Consider the following 23,181-nt stretch of genomic DNA (forward strand, 5'->3'; position numbering starts at 1 on the left):
CCCCGCGCCCCGCGTTCCCCAAAGGCCGTCGCCTCCCCTGGCTGCCAGCCACACATCCCACAGTCTCCAAGCTGCCATCTTGATGCCCCATCCCCCTTGCCACCTCCCTCCCCCGCAGCCCTGAAGAAGGAGGGGGAGGATGGGGCACCGCCCTGCGTGCCCCAAGGGGGAGGGCTCGGCCTACCCCACATCTCCTCCCCCAGAAGGAGGGGTTCACGTCCTCAGCACGCTCGCTGTTTCTCACCTCCGACAGTGCACCATACAAGCTTTTAACATCCTGGACTTCCCCCCTCCCCTGGTGTAGCTCTGGCCTTACCAGCCCCTGCAGCCCATAGCTCAAGTCTAGGCGCTGTCCACTGCCCCCTACCCACCACCACAGGCCGGATTCTAGCGCGGCTGGCACTTTCAGGCCCTAGTCTGGCCTTGACTCCCTGCCCAGGCACTGACTGGGCCCCATTGGCTTTGCAGCGATTCCGACCACCCCAAGATTAGTTTGCCCGACTCTACTTACCAAAGCTAGGTCGGATATTGGTGATCTCAGCCATGTCGTAGTGAGAAGCTGTTGCTATAAATGCTTTGCAGTGGGCAGGCAACTCTGGGATCCCCCGGCCAGTTCAGGGGCTGCCGCTGTACAGGGCTAGGTCAGGGGAGGGGGAAGGTGTCCGGCGGACACCTTCTGCGACGGTCCGGTCCCTGGTTGCCAGCTGCGATCGTCTCTTAAGATGCTCCAGGGATGCTCTGAGCAGAGGATGCAGGTGCAGCCAGACTGGTCCTGATGCGAGGTAGGCTCCGCCTTCTTCCGAACAGCCTTCGGCAGAAGACTCCACCTCTGTCCGAATAGTTCCGGAAGGCTGGCCCCGCCCCTTTCCGGAAGATCTCCGGGTGGGCGTCCCTCGCACCACCGAGATTTCCTGAGAAAGAGGGCCCGCCCATTGACGGGCTGAGGAGCAAGAAGGCAAAATTCTGGAGGCCGGAACGAGTGTGTTTACACTTATCATGTGAGACGCTATAGATCTCGTGATTCCAGTTCCTTGGGCTTAATATAGCAGCAGAATGTTCTGGGTGAGAGAAAGCCTAGGATTTTGAAAATAAAATTCTGTACTGCCTGGATTTCATTATCAATTGCCCATTGTTGTTACGTATTTGTGAGACCACTAAAGGTTTTTATGGAAATTTTATTAAACTCCAGAAGCTCTGATTTAATACTAAACCTAGTTTTCATTGGGAAAAAATAAAACTAAACCGGGTGTTGATTGCACAACTCTGATAATTTGCTAAGTCATTTAATTGTACACTTAAAATGCAGGAATTTTCTGGTGTGTAAATTAGACTAGTTTTTAACAAAGAATAAAGAAGAGTGCCAAAGTTAATCAGTGTTGGGTATTTCTTTCCCATGAGCCTTAAGTGCTTCGGGCTGCTAAGAAAGAGTGCGAGAGAGCAAACAGATCTGTGTATTCTGCAAATTCAGAAGCAGGACACAAATGAAACTCCTGGAGACTTCCTCGACATTTGGGAGGTTAAAAACAGACGACTGGTGGTTATCTCAATGGTTATATCAATTCCACCTTTCATTTTGGCTATGGATACTTTCATCCTGTCAGGTTCTGTTTCTAGACAGGAATAGTTCAAATTGACTTTTCAAGTGTTTATAGTTGTTGGTGCTTCACCGGTAAAGTGAGGGAGTTGAATGTATTCTTCCAACTTTAACATTCTGTGCTTCTAGCAAAATGGAAAGAACATGGTTTTAGGAGTCATTCATTCATTCAAAAAACATGTATTGAATTATTGAAAACCAGTTACACCCCAGGCACCTTCCTGAGTACTGGGTCAATGCACTGGGAGCTTGAGTTAGGATACCTGATTCCTGATTCCCCAAGATAGCTGCGTAGCTTTGTGAAATCATCCACAAAGCTGAGCCAGATATTTGTCCTGTATGAACTGGAAGATGATATAATAATGTCCATTGTTCCACAGGGTTTGTTGTCAACACCAAATCAACTATGATAATGTAAGTGAAAGCATTTTGTATAATGCAGAGTACTATACAGCAGTGCCATCACTGGGGGTGCAGACCTCACCAGGTGACACTGTCGGGGGTGACACCAAAATGACTGTAAAAATATCCCTGTAGTTACTTATAACAACAAAAACATTTTTCATAAGCCCAGCTTACATGTATCAATAGAACTACAAGGCTAAAACTCTATGCTAATTTACTTTTTGAAACTTCTAATGTTCTCCGGTGAGAGCTGTCATTATTACCCAATTACAATGACTCTTTGAATCACGTGGTTTTGTCTGCACATGCTGTAAGCACTCACTGTTATTTTTGTAGCTGCTGGTGTTTTTGTCAAATTTTCTGGTGTTTTAGTTACAATACTCTGGTGATGAGTAGTTGTGAACCTCTATCAATAAGTTTTTTGAGAATGAAGTAGTAATTAAAGGAAAAGAAGGGGTGATAAATGGAAATTACAGTTTACTCGTAACATTAGTACAAAGAACATTACTAAGGATCCTGTAGAGTCTGGTACGGGAGGAAGTCCACAGGGAGTGACAACATGAGTTACCACACTGAGTGACACCAACTCTAGTGACACCACTGCACTAATTTTTATGGACCGAGTCCAAGCCTTCCTGAGCTTTATTCAGGAAACTGCACTATTTTTTTCTTTTAATAATATTGAGTTTTTTGGTGAAAGTTGACACAGCAAGTTAGGTTCCCATTTGACAATTTCCACACAAATTGTTCAGTGACATTAGTTATATTCATCACAATGTGTCAGCATTCTGTTTGTGTTTATTTGTTCCCTTTCCAGTACTCTAGTTTTCCTGCCCCCTTATCTTCTCATCTTTGCTTTTGAGTAATTGTTGACCTTTTGGTCTCATACTGACGGTTTTTAAGTAGGGCGCCGATCTTACCGCTAATACCTTCTATTTGCGTGCCACTCCGCTATTTTGCTAAAAGGTGATTTCAGGGGATAGTCTGGGTTCTAGGTTTAAGAGTGTCTCAGGGCAATAGCCTCAGGGAGTCCTCTGTTCTCTACTGTTCCAGTTTGTCTGGCGTCTTTTTTTTAAAATAAGAATTCGAGTTCTGCTCCGTATTTCTCTCCCATTCTATCCGGGACCAACTATTCTGACCCCCGGACAGAACGATCAGTGGTGATAGCCGTGCACCGTTTAGTTCTTCTGGTAGATGGGATTGAAACTGCACTGTTTGTAACTCCGAGATTGTTCTTCCGGAATTTTTTACAAATTCTTCATTTATTTGATCCTGTATTCCAGGTGTCTCATGGCGAGAACGATTAGTTGTCAAACTAAACCACTGAATCTCAACCCTTAGTTTTGTTTTGAGTAGTGTATCTCAACAGGCCAAGCGAGACAAGTAGTGCTTTAAAAATTTTTTGCCCACAACTAACGTACTACCGATGTGGCTTCAGTCGGCCCTAAAATAAGATGGCCCCTAGCGTTTGGCGCATGCTCCTGGGCGCCTCGAGACGCCGCGCGCCGCGACTCGGGGGCGCGCACGTCGGTCGCTGCCGTTGGCTGACTTCCGGTGGTGCTGAAGCCGAGTTTCCGCGGGATCAGGCCGGCCGGTGAGGGTGCTGGGTTGTGTGTGATGGGGCGGGAAGAAGCAGGTGGAAGCGGGGAATACGCGAGGCAAAGGACGTCCAGGATAAGGGGGTCGGGTCTGAGGGCGGGCGCGGGGTGCGTGCTGGAAGGTAGGGGTGTGAAGGTCTCTAGCTGGCAGTGGAGACTTGGGCCAGGGCTCGGCGCGAGGTGGAAAGCGCAGTTGGGAGCCCTTTCTGAGAGGTTTTCCCAGGAGGGGGCGGCGCCCCGGCTCTCCCCGGATTGACATTCATTCACCCAGTTGGTCCGACTCTGTTTCCCAAAGAAGGCACCTTTTTCGAGCTACCGCCGTGTTTAAGATGCCTGGACCAGAGCCTTGCACGCTGCTGACTTTGAATAGTAGCTGCTTTTTTTTCTTTTCTGGACCTCACATGATTCATCTGTGAAATAAAGGATTCGCCTTGGCTGCTCTCACTCTACTTCTTACCCACTCACCATCGTCCCTCACAGGGATCAACGGAATCGTCACGTTTGTTAAACGCTAATTCCTAAGATACGAAAATCAGTTGATTTTGGGCTTATCTCCCGCAGTGTCCTGGAGAAGCTGAATTAGGGAGATATTAAAACTAACTTTATAGTTTAGACTCTTAGTGTTAGAAGGAACTTGGTTTTTCAGTCCTCTAGTCCAAGCTTAAAAGAGCCCTGGTGGCGCAGTGGTTAAGCAGTCGGCTGCTAACCAGAGGGCTGGTGGTTCAAACCCACCAGCTGCTCTGCGGGAGAAAGATGTGGCAATCTGCTTACATAAAGATTTACAGCCTTAGAAACCCTATAGGGCAGTTCTGCCCTGTCCTATAAGATCGCTGTGAGTCGAAATTGGGTTCAGCTTGGTAATGGGTTTTTTTTTGATTGCTGTTTAGTTCAAGCTTTGACCTAGTGCCCTGATAGGTGGGCATTCAGACTTCTCTGAAACATTGCCAGTGAAGGGGAACTCACTGTAACAAAAGGCAGTGTATTCTGTTCTTGGATCTATTTTATCGAGAATAAAGTTTTTCTTGGTAGAAAGATGAAGTCAGTTTTCATATAATGCTTAATCCTTTGGTCCAAGTGCTGTACTCTGGAGAAGCACAGAATAATAAGCTCAAGCATTCATTCAGGCAGCCTTCACTGAGTATCAACAATGGGCCATATACTGCTAGGTGTTAGGGATATGAGGTAAAAGAGTCCTTTTCCTCAAAAAGCTCATAATTTTGGGGAAGGGAGCTGGGAAGGAGATAGACAAGTAGAGGAGTAATTACAAAAATGATAAGTGCTATAAAAGAGGTTTACAAACAAAGATACTGGAAAAATCCTTCCAGTTTAAGTCAGTGTTGCCCTTAAAATGTGATAATTAGAACTGAAGCCTAGAGTCTAGAAGTAATATAGTACAGAGGACAGTGGGAATCGCCTTTTTTTTTTTATTGTGAATATATATATCTATATGTGCATGTATATAATGCAGCATTTGCTAATTCACCATTTTTCAGATGTACAATTTAGTGATATCAGTTACATTACTCCTTTGTTTTCAGCACAGAATTTCTGTTAATATAGCTTAACCTTCTTTAAACAACCACACTTGGTTTTTTGATCGTTTCTATTAATGGAAATACTTGGTTATGAAAACAGCAATAGCAAAATGTATTGATCACTTATTATCTAATGATGTAGGTGCTATTTTTGTTTCACTTCATAGCCTTGAAACTGAGATTCAGGTTAAGCAACTTATGCAAGGTCACAAAGCTGGAGGGAAGCTGACTTGGGAGATAAATCCATATAGTTTGCTGTCAGCATCATGCTATTTTACCTTACCAATGGTAATAACTAACACTTGTTATGCATTTTCTATTTAATTCTTATTACAGTTCTACAGTGATTATGTTTTACAGTTGAGGAAACTGAAGCTTAGGTTAAGTCACTTGTCCAAAGTAACATAACTAATCAATCAATAGTAGAATTGGGATTTGAACTCAGACGCTCTGACCACTATCTCTCATCTCCCAACTGAAGGGAGGTTGTGCATTTGGTTTGAAGTACTGTGTTCATGACTGAACATGAGTAAGTGAAAAGATATTTGAGGAAATGTTATGATCTCTAATATGAAGATGCTAAGAACTTGCTTTTCGCCTTCCAGGATGGAACAAAAGTGGGACTTTTAAAATGTTGCCCTGTAAGAAGAGAAGAACTACAGTGACAGAGTCCCCACAGCATAAGGGCAGCCAGGAGGAAGATGACTTGGACCTAGAGTCTGCTGTTAAACCAGAATCTGACCAGGTTAAAGACTTGGGACAGACAGCGTCACTGTCCTGGGCTCCAAGCCATGACAGAGGAGCTGGCCTCGAAGTACAGTCTATGCAGGATGCAGGAAATCAGCTTGGTGTGGAGGAGCCATCTTCCAGCTCTAGGGTGCCCACCCAGGACACAAATCTATCAATTCTGGAAGCTGTGGATGAGTCCTTCTCTCAGGGAATCACTCTATCTTCCTTGGAGCCTTCCCAGCCTCTTAATATACACATCGCTAAAGGAAAACTCCAGGCCACTGGCTCAAGAAAAGGGAAGAAAATTGCACTCAGGCCAGGGCCTGTTATCCAAGAAGAAAGAGGTGATCATCCCTTCACAAAGGAGACTTTTTCAGGAGAGCCTAGTGAAGAAGTCAAGGAAGAAGGAGGTAAGATACGAAAGGATTTTAGGCTACATTTTCCTTGTAAAAACCACTTTGCTATTGCCTTGTCCGCAGTGTCTTTACAGAACAGCGTTGCTGAGAGGGACTAATTTGGTACGGAATTGGCACTGCAGTGCTCTTAAGGGTCAGCAGTGAACTTTATGGATGGTGGAGACTTTCTTCTCTCTTTCCTTTCCCATTCCCTGCATCCTCTTCTGTATCCTTTTCTTTCATCCTTTAAAATACGTGTCCCTGGCGGGATGAACTCTTGTCCTTTTGTGATTTGTACAGTGTTTGAAATCAGGTGTATGGAAGAGGGGCAGTTTCCAAAGGGAGAGACTGCTGCCTGAGGCATTGGGAGAAGCTGAGGGAGCAGAAGACTTGAAGAATGATGGTTCCACAGAGGCAGAAGGGAATAGTGACCTCAGGTGCTTGGAAGAAGTGGTGGGAGGTGTCTTCCAGGTGGTAGATTGTACGTAGGTTGTGGAGGGCTTTATTTGTCACGTTAAGGTGTTTGAACTTTTTCTGCAGGCGATATAGCCATTTCAGTAGCTTAGCAGAACGTATGGACGCTTTAGAAAAGATACCAGATTCTCTTACGCCTTCACTTTGACTAACTTATTAACTTTTTTTCCTTTTTGCTGAATTTTAAGCCTACTTTTTCTTATTTTGTTCTTCTGGGAGGTTCTCAGTAAGTGCCTTTTCCACTGTTGATGTGCTGTGTCGATGACAACATTGTGTGTGTTCATACTGCAGAATTTCATGTTTATGACTTTACTGTGTTTGCAAACGGATAAAGTAGTGCTTTAGTTGTCTGAAGCGCATCGTCAAATATGGAAGCTCTGTTGGGGGGAGAAGTGGTCTCTTGTAGCAGCACTTGGCATAGCACGTGGCTCTGTAGTTTCTCTCCTCATTCACCGTACCTGGATTGTATTGGTTGTGGGGCCCCTATATTTTCTCTGGAGGTGTACACAGGAGCAGCAGGTTTGTTTTTTTATGATGATTTCAACGTTATTCTCCTCTCAGATAATTTCTTAGGAGAATAGAAAAGTCAGAGTAAATAAACAGCTTGTGCCATTTTGCTAATTATATAGACTTGACCTTTGATCACATGAATATAAAACAAAACAAGACAGTACATTGTCCCGCACATAGCAGGTACTTAAATGAATTGACAAGAACAGTAGATACTACACTCAATTTTAGACAAAGGGCTGAAAAGCAATATGTACTTCTATAAATTGGATAAATATTTATTATTAATTTGAAATTACTTCTTCTTTTGATGATCGTTTTCCATTTACGGAGGCAAGTGCTTAAGCCTCAGTCTTTTTGAGTACTCATATTATTTAGATGTAAGAAAGGAAGAAATGAAGATTTTTCTTTATTTTCCCCACTCTTCTTTTCAAATTCTTTTTTTTTTTTTTTTAATATCAAGGGCAGAGTATACTGGATCAGGAACAATAAAGGTGACTCTGCAATTTAGATGTTTTGACTGGAAAAAATTGCATTTCTTTTGTGATAGTTTAAATAAAATGGTGAGGGGTAGGAATCAGTCCAACAACTTGTTTCTCTGAGTTGGGAGAGATGTACGTATGAAGTGTAGGATAATAGAGCCAAGTTTTCAAAAAAATTTCAGCAAGTGGACTCAAACTTGCCTTATGAAATTTAGTAGGGATAAATGTGAAGTCCTGTACTTAATTTAAAAGGGGAAGAACCCAAATTGCTCAAATACAGGATATGGGAGATCTAATCTAAGGGATTTAGTTAATTCCTAGCTTAATGAGACTGCTGTGCCCCTCGCCCCATCTCCTTAATTGTTAGATGAAGTAATAGAGTTATAATGCCCAAGACAAGGGAGTTAGTAATAATCTTGACAGTATACTGTGCTGTTCATGACCCCTTTGGAATAGTATGTCCACTTTGGGGTGCCACATTTTACTAGGACATTGACAAACTGATGCACCTCTACAATTTTCAACAGCCTTGATATGATAGGCACATTTAGCTTGGAAAGGATGTTGTTAGATGCTGCTGTGTCGGTTCTGACTCATAGTGACCCCGTGTCTAACAGAATGAAACACTGCCTGGTCCTTCACCATCCTCGCAATTGTTGCTGTGTTTGAGCCCATTTTTGCAGCCACTGTGTCAGTCCATCTTGTTGAAGGTCCTTCTCTTTTTTGCTGACATTCTACTTTACCAAGCATGATGTCCTTCTCCAGGGACTGGTCCTACCTGATAACATGTCCAAAATATGTAAGATGAAGTCTCGCCATCCTTGCTTCTAAGGAGTGTTCTGACTGTACTTCTGACTGTTTGTTCTTCTGGCAGCCCATGGTATATTCAGTATTCTTTGCCAACACCGTAAAGGGAAGGATAAGTTTTAGGAATTGTAAGAGAACTGTCTGTCTTCAAATATCTGAAGACAATAATATAGAAGAAAAAGCAGATTCCAGATGATGAAAAAGGGAACAGTGGTTTTAAGCTATGCAGAGGCAAGTTTTTATTCATTATTGGAAAGAGTTTTCAATAGTGGTGTCCTGAACTTCCTTGTATAGTATAGGACTCCACAAACAGTATTCATGTAGAATTGTGATAATCCTCTGTAAAATTTAAAATATTCTGTTCAGTGGTTTCAATAAACCATTTCAGTAATCCATAAAACATACTTGGTGTCTAACTTCATCTCTCAAATTTCTTGTCATGGCTGAAAGTGACACAGAAATCCTTTGTTCTGATTTTTGGTTTAAAAAATGTGGTCTCTTCATCTGTGCCACATTTAAAAGAAGCAGAAGGCATAGTTCTAACCACGGGAAACTTATAGTCTATTTGGGAAGACAAGATACAAACACGTAATCCATTTTGGAGCAGTGTTTAAGACGGTAACTGTTTTGTGTTTAAGTGCTAGAATGTGTGGTAGAGATGGAATTGGAGTAGTTATGTTAGATGTTTTGGAATCATAACTTGAAGGTTTGATGGGATTTGATAGGTTGTGGGGAAGGAGGGGAAGTAGAAGAGCATAAGCTGCAAACATGTAGTAGTTCTGTGTTTGTGTAGGACAGTAGTAGGCTTCAAATAGAAAGGGTAGATCCAGATTATAGAGAGGCTTGTGTTTATCCCATTAAAACTTTATAAAGGATTAGAATAGGATGATGGCAGTAAGGATGGAGAAGAAAGGGTCTATTGTAGAGACATTAGAAAGAAAGAGTTAATGTTGCTCTGGGACTGATACTCAGAATATCTGGACTAGGGGAATGGTGAAGCATGTCTTCAGCAAAAATGAGGAAGAGCAGTATTTGAGGGGTTGAAAATGAGTTTGGGTTTGGATATGTGGGGAGTGAGGTGACAGCGGGACCTTTAAGCAGAAATAGAAATCTGAAATTGAAGTTTGGCAAGATGTAATATTGAAAGTGTTAGTTGTGGTTCTCCATGGAAAGGAGCATGGAGGGAGAAGAGCAGCAGATTGAAGACAATGTTGGGTTGAGGAAGAAGATGACAGAGAGGGAACAACTGGAGAAGTAATAGAAGTCAAAGGAGGGAGGAGAGTTGTAAGAACAAGATACTTTAAAATTCAGTGGCAAAAGAGAGTTGAAAATAATGGCTGAGAAAAGGTTACGTTTGAATATTGTACTGTCTGAGAGTAGATTCAGGAGAGTTTTGGGTAAAAAGGAAATCCGATGATGGGATTAAAGAAGGAAGCAGGAAATGAAAATACCAGTGATAATTTTTGCAGTGGAAGAATGAGGAGTAGCTAGAGGAAGCAGCAAGATGATTGAATTTTTCAACATAGGTCTTATTTGTGGCATGAAAACAGGAGAAAGTGGAGGAAAATTGAAGATTAAAATGCTAGAGAAGATATGGATATTATGGGTTCAAAGTTACTCAGCTACTGAGGAGTGGAATCTAGAGATTTTGTTGTTGTTGTTGTCCCTGCCTTGATCCATGCTAAAGAACCAGCAGTTTTACCCATCATTCCTTTTCATCATCAGTACAGATGTCACCACAGTAAAAAAAGGCAACTAATGTCTGACATTTATTAGGAAAATAGTTTGGTATCAGAAGTGTCCCAGGGTTCAGTGGACCACACTGAGAACAACTGCTATAATATAATAATTTTTTTTTGTGCTTTAGATGAAGGGTTACAGAACAAATTAGTTTCTTATTAAACAATTAATGCATATACTGTTTTGTGACATTGGTTGCCAACCCCACAACGTGTTGGCAGTCTCCCCTTCTTGACCTCAGGTTCTCCATTTTCATTCATCCAGCTTTCCTGTCCCCTCCTGCCTTCTTGTCCTTGCCCCTGGGCTGGTGTGCCCATTTAGTCTCATATATGTGGTTGAGCTATGTGTATTATTTTTTGTTTTATGGGCTTTGGCTGAAGAGTGAACCTCAGAAGTGACTTCAGTATTGAGTTGAAAGAATATCTAGGGGCCATGCTCTCAGGGTTTCTCCAGTCTCTGCCAGATCAATTAGTCTGGTCTTTTCTTGTGAGTTAGAATTTTGCCCTATGTTTTTCTCCAGCTCTGTCCAGGACCCTCTATTATGGTCCTTGTCAGAGCAGTCGGTGGTGGTAGCTGGGCACCGTCCAGTTGTGCTGAACTCAGTCTAGTGGAGGCTGTGGTACTTGTCCATTAGTCCCTTGGACTAATCTTTCCCTTGTGTCTTTGGTTTTCTTCATTCTCCTTTGCTCCAGATGGCGTAGGACTAGTGGAGTATCTAAGAGGGCTGCTGACAAGCTTTTAGGACCCCAGACACTATGTACCAAAGTAGTAGAACATGTTCTTTATAAACTATGTTATGCCAGTTTTGCTAGATGTCCCCTAAGACCGTGCTCCTCAGCCCTCAGCCCAGTAATTCAGTCCCTCAGAGGAATCTGGAGATTTTTTAATTGTCAGTTTACAGACATCCGAGTGTAGATTATTTATTGTTTAGAATTATCTGTAATACCACTGCCTTTCATCAAACTGGGCAGTGGAAAATTGATTCTACCACATTGCACTTCAATTTACTATATATGCCAGTAAAAATGTATTATGAATGTTTATCCAGAATTCTTTTTTTTTTCAATTAACTTTTTTTGGCTGATATAAATACAGTACACATACACAAAACAGAAAGAAAGGAAGGAAGATTGAAAAATGCATTTTGGAAAATACTGAAAAGTTTAAAGACTGAAATAAAAATCACCCACAATCTGCTAGAGTAAGCCCCCAGGTTACGAGTTTCCGATTTATGGACAGCTCGTACTTGCCCTTTAATATTATGTAAATTTGCCCTCACTTTGAAACATTTTAACCAAACCTCTTCTGGAAACATAGGCTTCATCACAATCACCTTCACTGGTGCACTTGCAGCTTTTAAATCATTGAAAAGGCTTTGAGTCTTTTCTTGCCCTAAAGTAAGGCTAGCTAACAACCATATGCACCTGTTCTGACTTACCTATAAATTTTTAAAGACACACTCAGGAACAGATCTTGTTTGTAACCCGGAGACTGCCTGTATTCAGAGTAATTACTGTTAAAATTTAGTGCATATTCTTTTTGTTGTTTTGCATTCTTTTAAGTAACATTTTAGTTTTCTGATTTTGAAAGGGGCGTATATTCATTGCAGACAAATAAAAAAAACATACAAAAAAGACATCTGGGTTTTATTGAAGTATTGGCATTTGTTATAATTGATGTAGACTTAAATTTCTAGAGTGCAGGTGCTAGTGATTTAAGCCCTTCTCTGTAATGGTGTTTATTCTAAGATAATTTTATTTGTTCTTTTTAAGTTGTGTATATTTACATATCCTAATTTCTACTTGTCCTTTTTTCTTTCTTTGCCTTCTGAAAGTAATTAGCATAGGCAGATTCCAGTTTACGATTAGTTGGTTTGTACAGTTCTCAGTACTTATATTCATGTTATCAAAGTTCTTAGGCTGGTAGTAAACAAGTTACAGATATACCCCGAAGAAGGCTTTTCCTTCTCTGTATCTCTTATCCTGCTCTGCTCAGCCTTTTGAGGTCTTTCAGCATCTAGCACATCTGTAGAGGGAAGAAAAGATGGGATTTTAAGGGCTTCTTGGGAAGGGGAATTAAGTTGAGAAGCAATGTGATATGGTCAGAGGAAAAAAAGGTTGCAGAGAAAAGGAATGTTTTCTCACTATAAAGTATGAAAGATAATTTTGTTGTGCAGCTTGTAAATTTGCTTATAGGGACACTTTTTAAAGAGTACTTCCAAATATGGCTTAAGTAGTAAAAGTACCAATGGAAGAAACTCTACCTTCCAAAATGAAATTGGGTATTTTGGAGGGTACTGCTTGCTTAAACCCGTTGCCATCGAGTCGATTCTGACTCAGAGCGACTACTTCCTTAGAGTCTTGAATTTTTTCTTCAGTTCTTTCAGTTTGAGAAATGCGAAGTGTGTTCTTCTCTTTTGCCTTTCTAGTTCCAGGTCTTTGTACGTTTCATTCTAATACTTTACTTTGTCTTCTCCAGCAGCCCTTTGAAATCTTCTGTTCAGTTCTTCAGCATTTCTTCCGTTTGCTTTAGCTACTCTGTGTTCAAGAGCAACTTTCAGAGTCTCTTCTGACATCCATTTTAGTTTTTTTTTTCTTTTCTGTCTTTTACATGACCTTTTACTTTATTCATGTGCGATGTCCTTGAATCATCCCACAACTCTTCTGGTCTTTAGTCATTAGGGTTCAGTGCATCAAATCTGTTCTTGAGATGGTCTCTAAATTCAGGTGGAGTATATTCAAGGTCATACTTTGGCTCTCCTGGACTTGTTTTAATTTTCTTCAGCTTCAGCTCGAGCTGGCATATGAGCAATTGATGGTCTGTTCCACAGTCAGCCCCTGGCCTTGTTCTGACTGATGATATTGCACTTCTCTGTCATTTCTTTCCACAGAAGTAGTCAGTTTGATTCCTGTGTATTCCATCCTGTGAGATCCACATGTATAGTTGTTGTTTATGTTGTTTAAAAAAGGTATTTCCAGTGAATAAGTCGTTGGTCTTGCAAAATTCTGTCCTGCAGTCTCTAGTGTCATTTCTATCACCAAGGCCGTTTTTTTCCAACTACTGATCGTTCTTGTTTGCAACTTTCGCATCCTGATCACCAGTAGTTATCAATGCATCTTGATTACATGTTTGATCAATTTCAGACTGCAGAAGTTGGTAGAAACTTCAATTTCTTCATCTTTTACGTTAGTGGTTGGTGCGTAAATATGAATAATAGTTAGTTGTATTAACTGGTCTTCCTTATAGGCGTATGGATATTATCCTATCACTGATAGCATTGTACTTCAGGATAGATCTCGAAATTTTTTTTGACAATGAATGTGACACTGTTTCTCTTCAATCTATCATTCTCAGCATAGTAGACCATATGATTGTCCAATTCAAAATGGCCAGTATCAGTCCATTTCAGCTCACTAATGCCTGGGATATCAATCTTCAAGCATTCCCTTTCATTTTTGACAGCTTCCAAGAAAAAATTCAAGCCTCGAGTTGCAATATTGATTCTGTGGGCAAAAGATCAAGTGACACAGGAAACATCAAAAGAAGATGAAAGGAATACACAGAGTCACTGTACCAAAAAGAATTGGTCGATATTCAACCATTTCAAGGAGTAGCATATGATCAAGGACTGATGGTACTGAAGGAAGGAAGTCCAAGCTGCACTGACGGCATTGGCGAAAAACAAGGCTCCAGGAATTGACGGAATACCTGTTGAGTTGCTTTAACAAACAGATGCAAAGCTGGAAATGTTCACACGACTATGCCAAGAAATTTGGAAGACAGCAACCTGGCCAACCAGCTGGAAGAGATCCATAATTGTGTCTATTCCAAAGAAAGGTGATCCAACGAAATGTGGTGTCTTAGTTAACTAGTGCTGCTATAACAGAAATACCACAAGTGGATGGCTTCAACAAACAGAAGCTTATTCTCTCTCAGTCTAGGAGGCTAGCAGTTTGAATTCTGCATACCAGCTCCAGGGGAAGGCTTTCTGTCTCCGTCAGTTATGGGAGAAGGTCCTTGTCATCAGTCTTCCCCTGGTCTAGGAGATTCTCAGTGCCAGGGACCCCAGGTCCAAAGGACACATTCCATTCCCAGTGCTTCTGTCTTGGTAGTATGAGGTCCCTCTCCTCTCTGCTCGATTCTGTCTCTATATCTCAAAAGAGATTGACTCAGGATACAAACTAATCCTGTAGATTGCATCCTGCCTTATTAACATAACTACATCTAATCCTGCCTCATTAACATCATAGAGATTAGTATTTACAGCACATAGGAAAATCACATCAGATCACAAAATGGTGGACAACTGCACAATACTGGGAATCATGGTTGTCTTAGGCTGGGTTCTCTAGAGAAGCAAAATCAGTAAAGCATATAAGTACATACGTATAGAGAGATTTATATCAAGGAAATGGCTCATGCAGTTGTAGAGGCTGGAATGTCCCAAGTCCGTGGGTCAGAATAGAGGCTTCTCCTGATTCACGTAGCCACAGGGGCTGGCGAACCCAAGATCAGCAGGTCAGAAAGCAGGGCTCTTTCTTGCAGGCTGTGAAGATTGATGAATCCCAAGATCGGCAGGCAAGACTGCAGGTAAGCTGCTAGCTGAAGTCCCAAGAACTGGAAGTTAGATGAACAGGAGCCAGCTGCAGGATCCAAAACGAGCAAAAAGCCCCCAAGCCTTGCCAGAATACCCGCCCATATTCCATGTAGGCCGCATGCCCAAGGAAACTCCCTTTCAACTGATTGGCTACTCGCAGCAGATCCCATCACAGGGGTGACCACATTATTGAATCTCTACAGGAAAGTGATCACATTATATGACTGCCTAAACACTGAGAATCATGGCCCAGCCAAATTGACACACAATCTTAGCCATCACAATGGTCTAGCCAAGTTGACACACATTTTTGGGGGATACAGTTCAATCCATAACATGCAGAAATTATCAAGCAATATCATTAATATCACACGCAAGTAAAATTTTGGTGAAGATAATTCAAAAACGGTTACAGCAGTACATCAACACGGAACTGCCAGAAATTCAAGCCAGAGTCAGAAGAGGGTGTGGAACGAGGGATATCATTGCTGAAGTCAGATGGATCTTGGCTGAAAGCAGAGAATACCAGAAAGAAACATGTTTAGTTGTGTTTTATTGACTATGCAAAGGCATTTGACTGTCTGGATCATAACAAATTACGGAGAACATTGTGAAGATGAGAATTCCCGAATGTGTAATTGTGCTCGTGCAGAATCTGTACATAGCCAAGAGGCAGTTGTTTGAACAGAACAAGGGGATACTGCACAGTTTAAAATCAGGAAAGGTGTATGTCAGGGCTGTATCCTTTCACCATACTTATTCAGTCTGTTGAGCCCTGGTGGTGCGGTGATTAAGAGCTCAGGCTGCTAACCAAAAGGTCCACAGTTCGAATCCACCAGCTGCTCCTTGGAAACCCTATAGGGAAGTTCTACTCTGTCCTATAGGGTCGCTATGAGTCGGAGTTGACTCGACGGCGGTAGTTTTGTTTTTTGTCTTTTTTTATTCAATCTGTATGCTAAGCAAATAATCCGAGAAGATGGACTATATGAAGAAGAGTGCCTCATCAGGATTGAAGTATCTCAGGGTGATAGTCTTGAGGAGTCCTCCAGTTTCAACTGGTCCAGTAAGTCTGGACTTTTTAAGAATTTGAGTTCTGTTCCACATTTTTCTCCCATTCTATCAGGGTTTATCTATTGTGTTCCTGATTCGAACAGTTGGTAGTGGTAGCCGGGCACCATCTAGTTTTTCTGGTCTCAGGGTAGATGAGGTTGTAGTTTGTGTAGACTACTAGTCCTGTGGACTACTTTCTTCTCTGAGTCTTTGGTTTCCTTCAGTCTCTTTTACTCCAGATGTGTAGAGACTCCAGAGTCATATCTTAGTTGGCCCCTCGAAAGCTTTTAAGACCCCAGATGGTACTCACCCAACTAGGATGTAGAACATAAACTTTACCTACTATATTATGCCTATTGACTGAATTATCCCACGAGATTATGTTCCTAAGCCTCAGACCCCATAAACCAGTCCTGCAAGGTGTTTAATAAGTATCTGTATTTGTGTCTCCTATGTGCTTTATTGTATATATGAATATATATGGATGCATACTTACGTATATATACACCTGCATATAGACATATCTATATACGCCCACCTATTATACACGTATACATACCTAATATGCTTGTATGCATACAATCTACACACATATTATTGTTGCACAGTTCTATATATCCTAACATTTAGCAAAAACGTCCTTTTTTCTTGCGTTAATGACATCGTTTATCTTGATCAAGCTGTGCACTCACCCACCTTTAGTGTTATATTTCTGTCCCCCAAAATAACAAATGTCTACCATCTAGAGAGTGATATCCATCCCCCCACCTATTCCTGGTAACCACCAGTGAACACTGGTTTCAGTATGTATACCTATTCTTGTCTTTTTATGATTAGATCATACAGTATTTGCCCTTTTGTGATTGACTTATTTCACCCAGCATAATATCCTCCAGTTTCATACCTGTTATAGTAAATTTTGATAAATTATCATTATTCTTTATTGCAGCATAGTATTCTGTTGTATATATGTACACATTTTGTTTATGCATTCATCTCTTGATGGGCACTTAGGTTGTTTCCATCTTTTTATTATTGTAAATTGTGCTACAATGAACATAGGTGTGCATATGACTGATTGTGTCTTTAGTATCAGATCTCTAGGGTATATTATACCTAGCAGTGGGATTGCTGGATTATAAGGTAGTTCTATTTCTAATTTTTTGAGAAAGCACCATACTGTTTTCCATAGTGGTTGTACCATTTTACAACCCCACCATCAGTGAATAAGGATTCCAGTCTCACCACAGCCTTGCCATCATTTGTTGTCTTCTCTTTTTTTCTTTTTTTTTTTTAAATCAGTGCCATTTTTGCAGGAGTGAAATGGTATCTCATTGTAGTTTTTATTTCTGTCTCTTATGGCTAATGACTGTGAGCATCTTTCCACTTGTCTGTTGGCCACTTGAATATCCTCTTTGGTGAAGTGTCTGTTCATGTCCTTTGCCTGTTTTTTAATTGGGTTGTTTGTCTTTTTGTTGTTGAGTTGTTGGCGTTTTCTATATATTTTCGAGACTAGATCCTTATAAGATATGTCTTTCCCAAAGATTTTTTTCCCCTCTGTAGGTTCTCTTATTACACTTTTAATAAAGTCTTTTGATGTGCACAAGTATTTAATTTCTAGGAGGTCCCAGTTATCTAATTTGACTTCTGCTGTTTGTGCATTAATAGTTGTGTTTGATAATTTATTAAAAGAAAAAAAATTCGGTCACATAGTTTTGTCCTTATGTTTTATTCCAAGAACTTTATAGTTTTAGCTTTAACATTTAGGTCTTTGATCCACTTTGGTTAGTTTTTGTGTGTGGTGTGAGGTATGGGTCTTGTTTCATTTTTCTGCATGTGGATATCCAATTTTGCCAGCACCATTTATTAAAGAGACTGTTTCTTCCCCATTGAGTGGGCTTTGGCCCTTTTTCTAAAATCAATTGCCCATGGATGGATGGATTCATTTCTGGATTCTTGATTCTGTTCCAGTGGTCTGTGTATCTATTATTGAACCAGTACCAGGTCATTTTGATTACCGTGGCTGTATAGTATGTTTTGAGATCGGGGAAGAACACTATTTTTAATAGAGGGGAATGCCTGTACAGTAATGTTTAATTCATGAAGTTTTCTTACTAAAAAGGACTTTGTAACAAGATGCTGATTTTTGCAACAGTATGGTTGAATGGGCAAAGTGTGGAACGATATTTGTCACTCTTTCAGGGAAACCTCAGATGCATTCTGGAGGGGAGATACCTTCACTGCCACCAGGCAGCCACCCAGCAAAACCAGGGGCCCAGCCTAGGAAATCATCCCAGCCAGGTGTCTGTGTCTCTTCTCAAGAAAAGCCGCCTAGGACTCTAGCTCACCAAGCTGAGGAAGAGATGGAGGATGGTGGACTCTTCATTCCAGTGGGTAGGCTTTATTTTTATTTTGTTTTAATTCTTAAAAAACTTTCATTGAAGTAGAATATGTAGAAAACTGTACATATCCTAAATGTACGGTTCACTGAATTTTCATAAATTGAATACATTCATGTACCAACAGATCAAGAAACAGAACATTCCAGTACCTTAGAAGTCACTCTTGCATTCCCTTTCAGTTATTACCTACTCCCCACCCATGGCGAATCACTATCCTGACTTCTGGCAGCAGAGAGGAGCCCTGGTGACACAGCGGTTAAGAGCTTGGCTGCTACCCAAAAGGTCAGCAGTTTGACTCTACCAGCTGTTCCTTGGAAACCCTATGGGGCAGTTCTGCTTTGTCCTATAGGGTCACTATGAGTTGGAATTGACTCGATGGCAGGGGTTTGGTTTAGCAGCATAGATTGGTTCACCTGATTGGTATTTAATTTGAATGGAATCATTTGTATGCACTTTTTGTGACTTGCTTTTTTCACTCCATATTATATTTATGCAGTTTATCCATATTGTTGCATGTAGTTGTAGAGTGTTCATATTCATACCTGAGTAGTATTCTGTTGTTTAAATAATCTACATTTTCTTTATTCATTCGACTCTTGAAGGGCACTTTGATAGTTTCCAGTTGTAGGCTACTCTGAACGGTGCTGCTGTAAACATTTTGCTATATCTTTTGGTGAACGTACGTACTCAATTTTTGTTGGGTGGCATTGCTAGGTCCAAGGGTTAGGCATCCTTAGAACTAGAAGAAAGTTATATATTTTTGTTGTGAAATACAACACATACAGAAAAGTGCATAGAGACTTCTTCTAAGATTTATCAAGTGATTTTTATACGTATGTTTTATTAGATTAAGACAGTTTCTTTTTCCTAGTTTTCTGAGAGTTTTATCATATATCGAATTTTGTCAAATGCTCTTTTCTCTCTCTGTTAAGATGATCATGTGGTTTTTCTCCTTTCTTCTGTTAATGTGGTAAATTACATTGTTTTTTTTTTTTAATGTTAGGTTTATTGAGATATTTTACATACAAAAAAATTTATCCGATGAGTTTTGAAAAATGTATGTAGTCATGTAACTACCGCCACAATCAAGATATGGAATGTTTCTATCATCCAGAAGTTTCCTCATGTCCTTTACAGCCCTCTGTCCTCAGCTCTTGGCAACCACTGATCTCATTTCTGTCCCTATGGTGTTGCCTTTTTCATAATGTTATATATATAGAGTCATACAGTATATAGCTTTTTGCATCTGGTTTCTTTTACTTAACATAATACTTTTGAGATTCATCCATGTTTACTCCTTTCTATCGCAGAATAGTATTCCATTGCAGAGCTATACCACAATTTTTTTATGTCATCTGTAAATAAAGAGCTTTTTCTTCCATGAAGCCTGTATGCTTTTTATTTATTTTTTCTTGCCTTATTACACTGACTAGGACCTTCAGTACAGTGTTGAAGAGAATTGGTGAGAGTGACCATCTTTGCTTTGTTCCCGATCTTAGGGGGAATACATTCAGTCTTTCACTATTAAGGTATAGGTTTCTCATACGTGTCTTTTATCAGATTGAGCACGATCTCTACTATCCTAGTTTTTTTTTTTTTTTTTTTTGATGAATTGATGTTGGATTTTGTGAAATCCTTTATTATCTATTGAGATAATAATTTTATTGTTTATTTTTGTTTTTAATCTGTTGATGTATTACATTGATTTTCAAATTCAGGATCAATTTTGCATTTCTGGGATAAATCACCCTTCTTGGTCACGATATATTATCCTTTTTATATATTGCTAGATTTGATTTGTTAATATTTTATTAAGATTTTTTGCATCTATGGTCTGTAGTTTTCCTTTCTTGTATTGTCTTTGTCTGGCTTTGGTATTAGGATAATGCTAACCTAATCCAATGAGTTGGGAGTGTGTGAATTGGTATTATTTCTTCCTTAAGTGTGTTATAGAATGTACCAGTGAAGTCATCTGGGTCTGGAATTTTTTCTTGTAGAAAGATTGTAACTATGAATTCAATTTTTCTGATAGATTTAGGGCTATTCAGTTATCCATTTCTTCTTGAGTGATCTTTGGCAATTGTGTCTTTCAAGGTATTTGTCTACTTCATCAAAGTTGTTGAGTTTAATGTCTGTAGGATCTGTAATGTTGTCTACTCTTAACTCCTGATACTTGTAATTTGTGTCTTCTCTCTTTGTCTCTTGATCATTCTGGCTAGAGGTTTTTCAAAATTACTGTTTTTTTCAAATTACAACCTTTTGACTTCGTTAATTTCTCTAATTTTCTGTTTCCTATTTCACTGATTTTCGCTCTTGTCTGTATTATTTTCTTCTGTTTGCTTGAGTTTAATTTGGTCTTCTTTTTCTAGTTGCTTAAAGTAGAAGCTTACATCTCTAGTATAAGACCTTTTTAATTTTCTAGTAATAATATTTAAGGTATCATTTTCCCTTTAAACACTGCTTAAGCCATGCCACACATATTTTGATATGTTATGTTTTCATTAATGTTTAGTTCACAATATTTTCTAATTTCCCTTGGGATTCCTTCTTTGACTCATTAGTTATTTAGAAGTGTGTTGTGTAATTTCTAAATATTTGGGCATTTTCCAGCCAACTTTTTATTACTGATTTCTAATTTAATTCCCACAAGGTCAGATTGTACTTTGTATGATTTTAGTCCTTGTAAATTTATTGGAGTTGTTTTTTTTTTTCTTTATGGCTCAGAATATTATCTCTCTTTCTAACTCTTCCCATGTGTATTTGAAAAGAGGTGTATTCTATTTTTTTGAGGTTTACTGTTCTATAAATGTCACATCAAGTTGATTGATAGCATTATTCAGATCTTCTATATTTTTACTGATTTTTTTGGTCTACTTTATCTATTATTGAGAAAGGAGTGTTGAAGTCTACAACTTAAATTGTGTATTTCTTTATATCTCCTTTCAATTCTATCAGTTTTAGCTCCTTATATTTTGAAGCTCTACTTTTAGGTGCATACACCTAATAACTGACATTGATTTGCTTCAACTGTTAAAGCAGCCTTGCTTTTCTGGGATAAACATATTTAGTCAGATTTATAAGACTTTATATATATAAAATATAGGACCCTGGTGGCGCAGTCATTAAGAGCCTGGCTGCCAAACTAAAGGGCTGGCAGTTCGAATCCACCAGCTGCTCCTTGGAAACCTCATGGGGCAGTTCTGCTCTGTCCTACGGGGTTGCTATGAGTTGGAATTGACTTGGCGGTGGGTTTGGTTTTGGTTATGTATGTAAAGATTTATATATATAAACATAGTATATATAAAAATATATATTAAGCACAGTAGCATATCGAATCTGTTTGTATTTATATATGTTTATATACGTATATAGAGAGAATTTGAAGTATATATATATATATAAATATATAAATATATATATGTATATAGAGAGAGTGAGAGTTAGATTCAATTTCCTAATATATTCTTTAGGGTTTTTGTGCCTATGTTTATGAGAGAGATTGGATTTAATATATTTTTTTTTTATAATGCCCTTTTCATGTGTTGGTATCAAGGTTATGCTTACCTCATAAAATGATTTGGCAAGTGTTCCTTTTTCGTCTAATTCTCTGGAAGTGTTTATTATAAGACTTAAATTGTAGGGAATCACTCAGTGAGTCTGTTTAAATTTAAAAACAAAGAGTTTTATTATGGCAAAGAAAGTGTTCTGCAAAACGGGAGACACAGCACTGGGAGGAATCCAGCAATGTGCTATATAGTAATACAAAGACTTATGATGAAAAAACCACAAACAGCAGATTACAGCTGAAACAATTTTGATTGGTTAACGTTTACAAAGTTGCAGGTGGCAGGGCCTTGGTCAGCCACCCTGGCAGGTGTTGACATCTTTTGCAAGGATGGCTCCAAGTGACAGGATTCTGGCTGACAACTAAAACCACATGTTTTCTGTCAGCTGGACATCTGTAGTCTATTTTAAATTGAGTCATTTTAGCATTATGAAGGAGAGTTCTGTTGAAATATAAAACAAAAAGTTCTAGTATGATTGTAAGTGAAAATGCTAAATATTCTAATGCTTAAGGAGAGAAAAAGAGTTTTTGATACAGAAAAGCCACAACTTTGTAACATTAGCTTATTCAAATTATAGGTTTAAGGGGGTTGACGAAGTGGTTAAGAGCTCAGGCTACTCACCAAAAGGTTGTCAGTTCAAATCCACCAGCCACTCCTTGGAAACCCTATGGGGCAGTTCTGCTCTGTCCTGCAGGGTTGCTATGAGTCGGAACGGACTCGACTGCACACAGCAACAACAACAGGCTGAACAAGGTTATGGAAAAAGCACAGGGCCTTGTAAGGACCCAGGCACTGGTTAGAAAAACCTTTTTTGAGGGAGGGCGAAGGGAGCATTTTCTGAGAACTGGCTAACTATGTAAGTCACATGTTTAACACTTTTGTCTATCACTAGTTTAGGTCTTGAATTACCTCTGTTTAACATCGGCCATTGCTAACTGCAAGCTCTTCTTCCTCTAGCAGCAAAAGCTCGTTTATCTAGGTCAGTGTACAGTGGAAAGTAATCGAAGATGGAGTAGCTTAGGACAAGAAAGGATCTAGATCCGACCCTAGCTAGAAGCCCCAGTCACGCCAAGGATTTTAGCTTTGGAATGCTGTTTGTCAGACTGATGTTATTTCTTTCTTAAATGTTTGGAAAGAATTTACCAAGGAAGCTATGTAGACCTGGGAGTTTTCTTTGTTGAAAGACTTTTAAATTATGGATTAAATTTCCTTAATAATTTTGGGACTATTCAGATTTCCTATTTCTTTTTGTGTCAGTTTTGGTAAGTTGAATTTTTTTTAATTTTTTTTTTTTTTT

The 23,181-nt window shown here is 39.7% G+C and overlaps 2 protein-coding genes across 2 annotated transcripts in view; one reads left to right on the forward strand and one right to left on the reverse strand.

Moving 5' to 3' along the window:
* The window catches only part of SYT11 (synaptotagmin 11), a 17,020-nt gene extending 16,337 nt beyond the window's left edge, over positions 1-683 (reverse strand). Inside the window, exon 1 of the mRNA XM_004388503.2 lies at positions 512-683. Within this exon, the coding sequence (XP_004388560.1) occupies positions 512-545 (34 nt within the window). The 5' untranslated portion in view covers positions 546-683. The remainder of the gene's footprint in view (positions 1-511) is intronic.
* A 2,850-nt stretch (positions 684-3,533) lies between these two features.
* The window catches only part of LOC111822792 (GON-4-like protein), a 47,071-nt gene continuing 27,423 nt past the window's right edge, over positions 3,534-23,181 (forward strand). The window contains exons 1-3 of the mRNA XM_023742551.1: positions 3,534-3,593; positions 5,738-6,271; positions 18,119-18,310. Coding sequence (XP_023598319.1) covers positions 5,764-6,271; positions 18,119-18,310 — 700 coding nt within the window. The 5' untranslated portion in view covers positions 3,534-3,593; positions 5,738-5,763. The remainder of the gene's footprint in view (positions 3,594-5,737; positions 6,272-18,118; positions 18,311-23,181) is intronic.

The sequence above is a fragment of the Trichechus manatus genome, unplaced genomic scaffold (assembly GCF_000243295.1).
Source record: "Trichechus manatus latirostris isolate Lorelei unplaced genomic scaffold, TriManLat1.0 scaffold00213, whole genome shotgun sequence".
NCBI classification, from domain to species: Eukaryota; Metazoa; Chordata; class Mammalia; order Sirenia; family Trichechidae; genus Trichechus; species Trichechus manatus.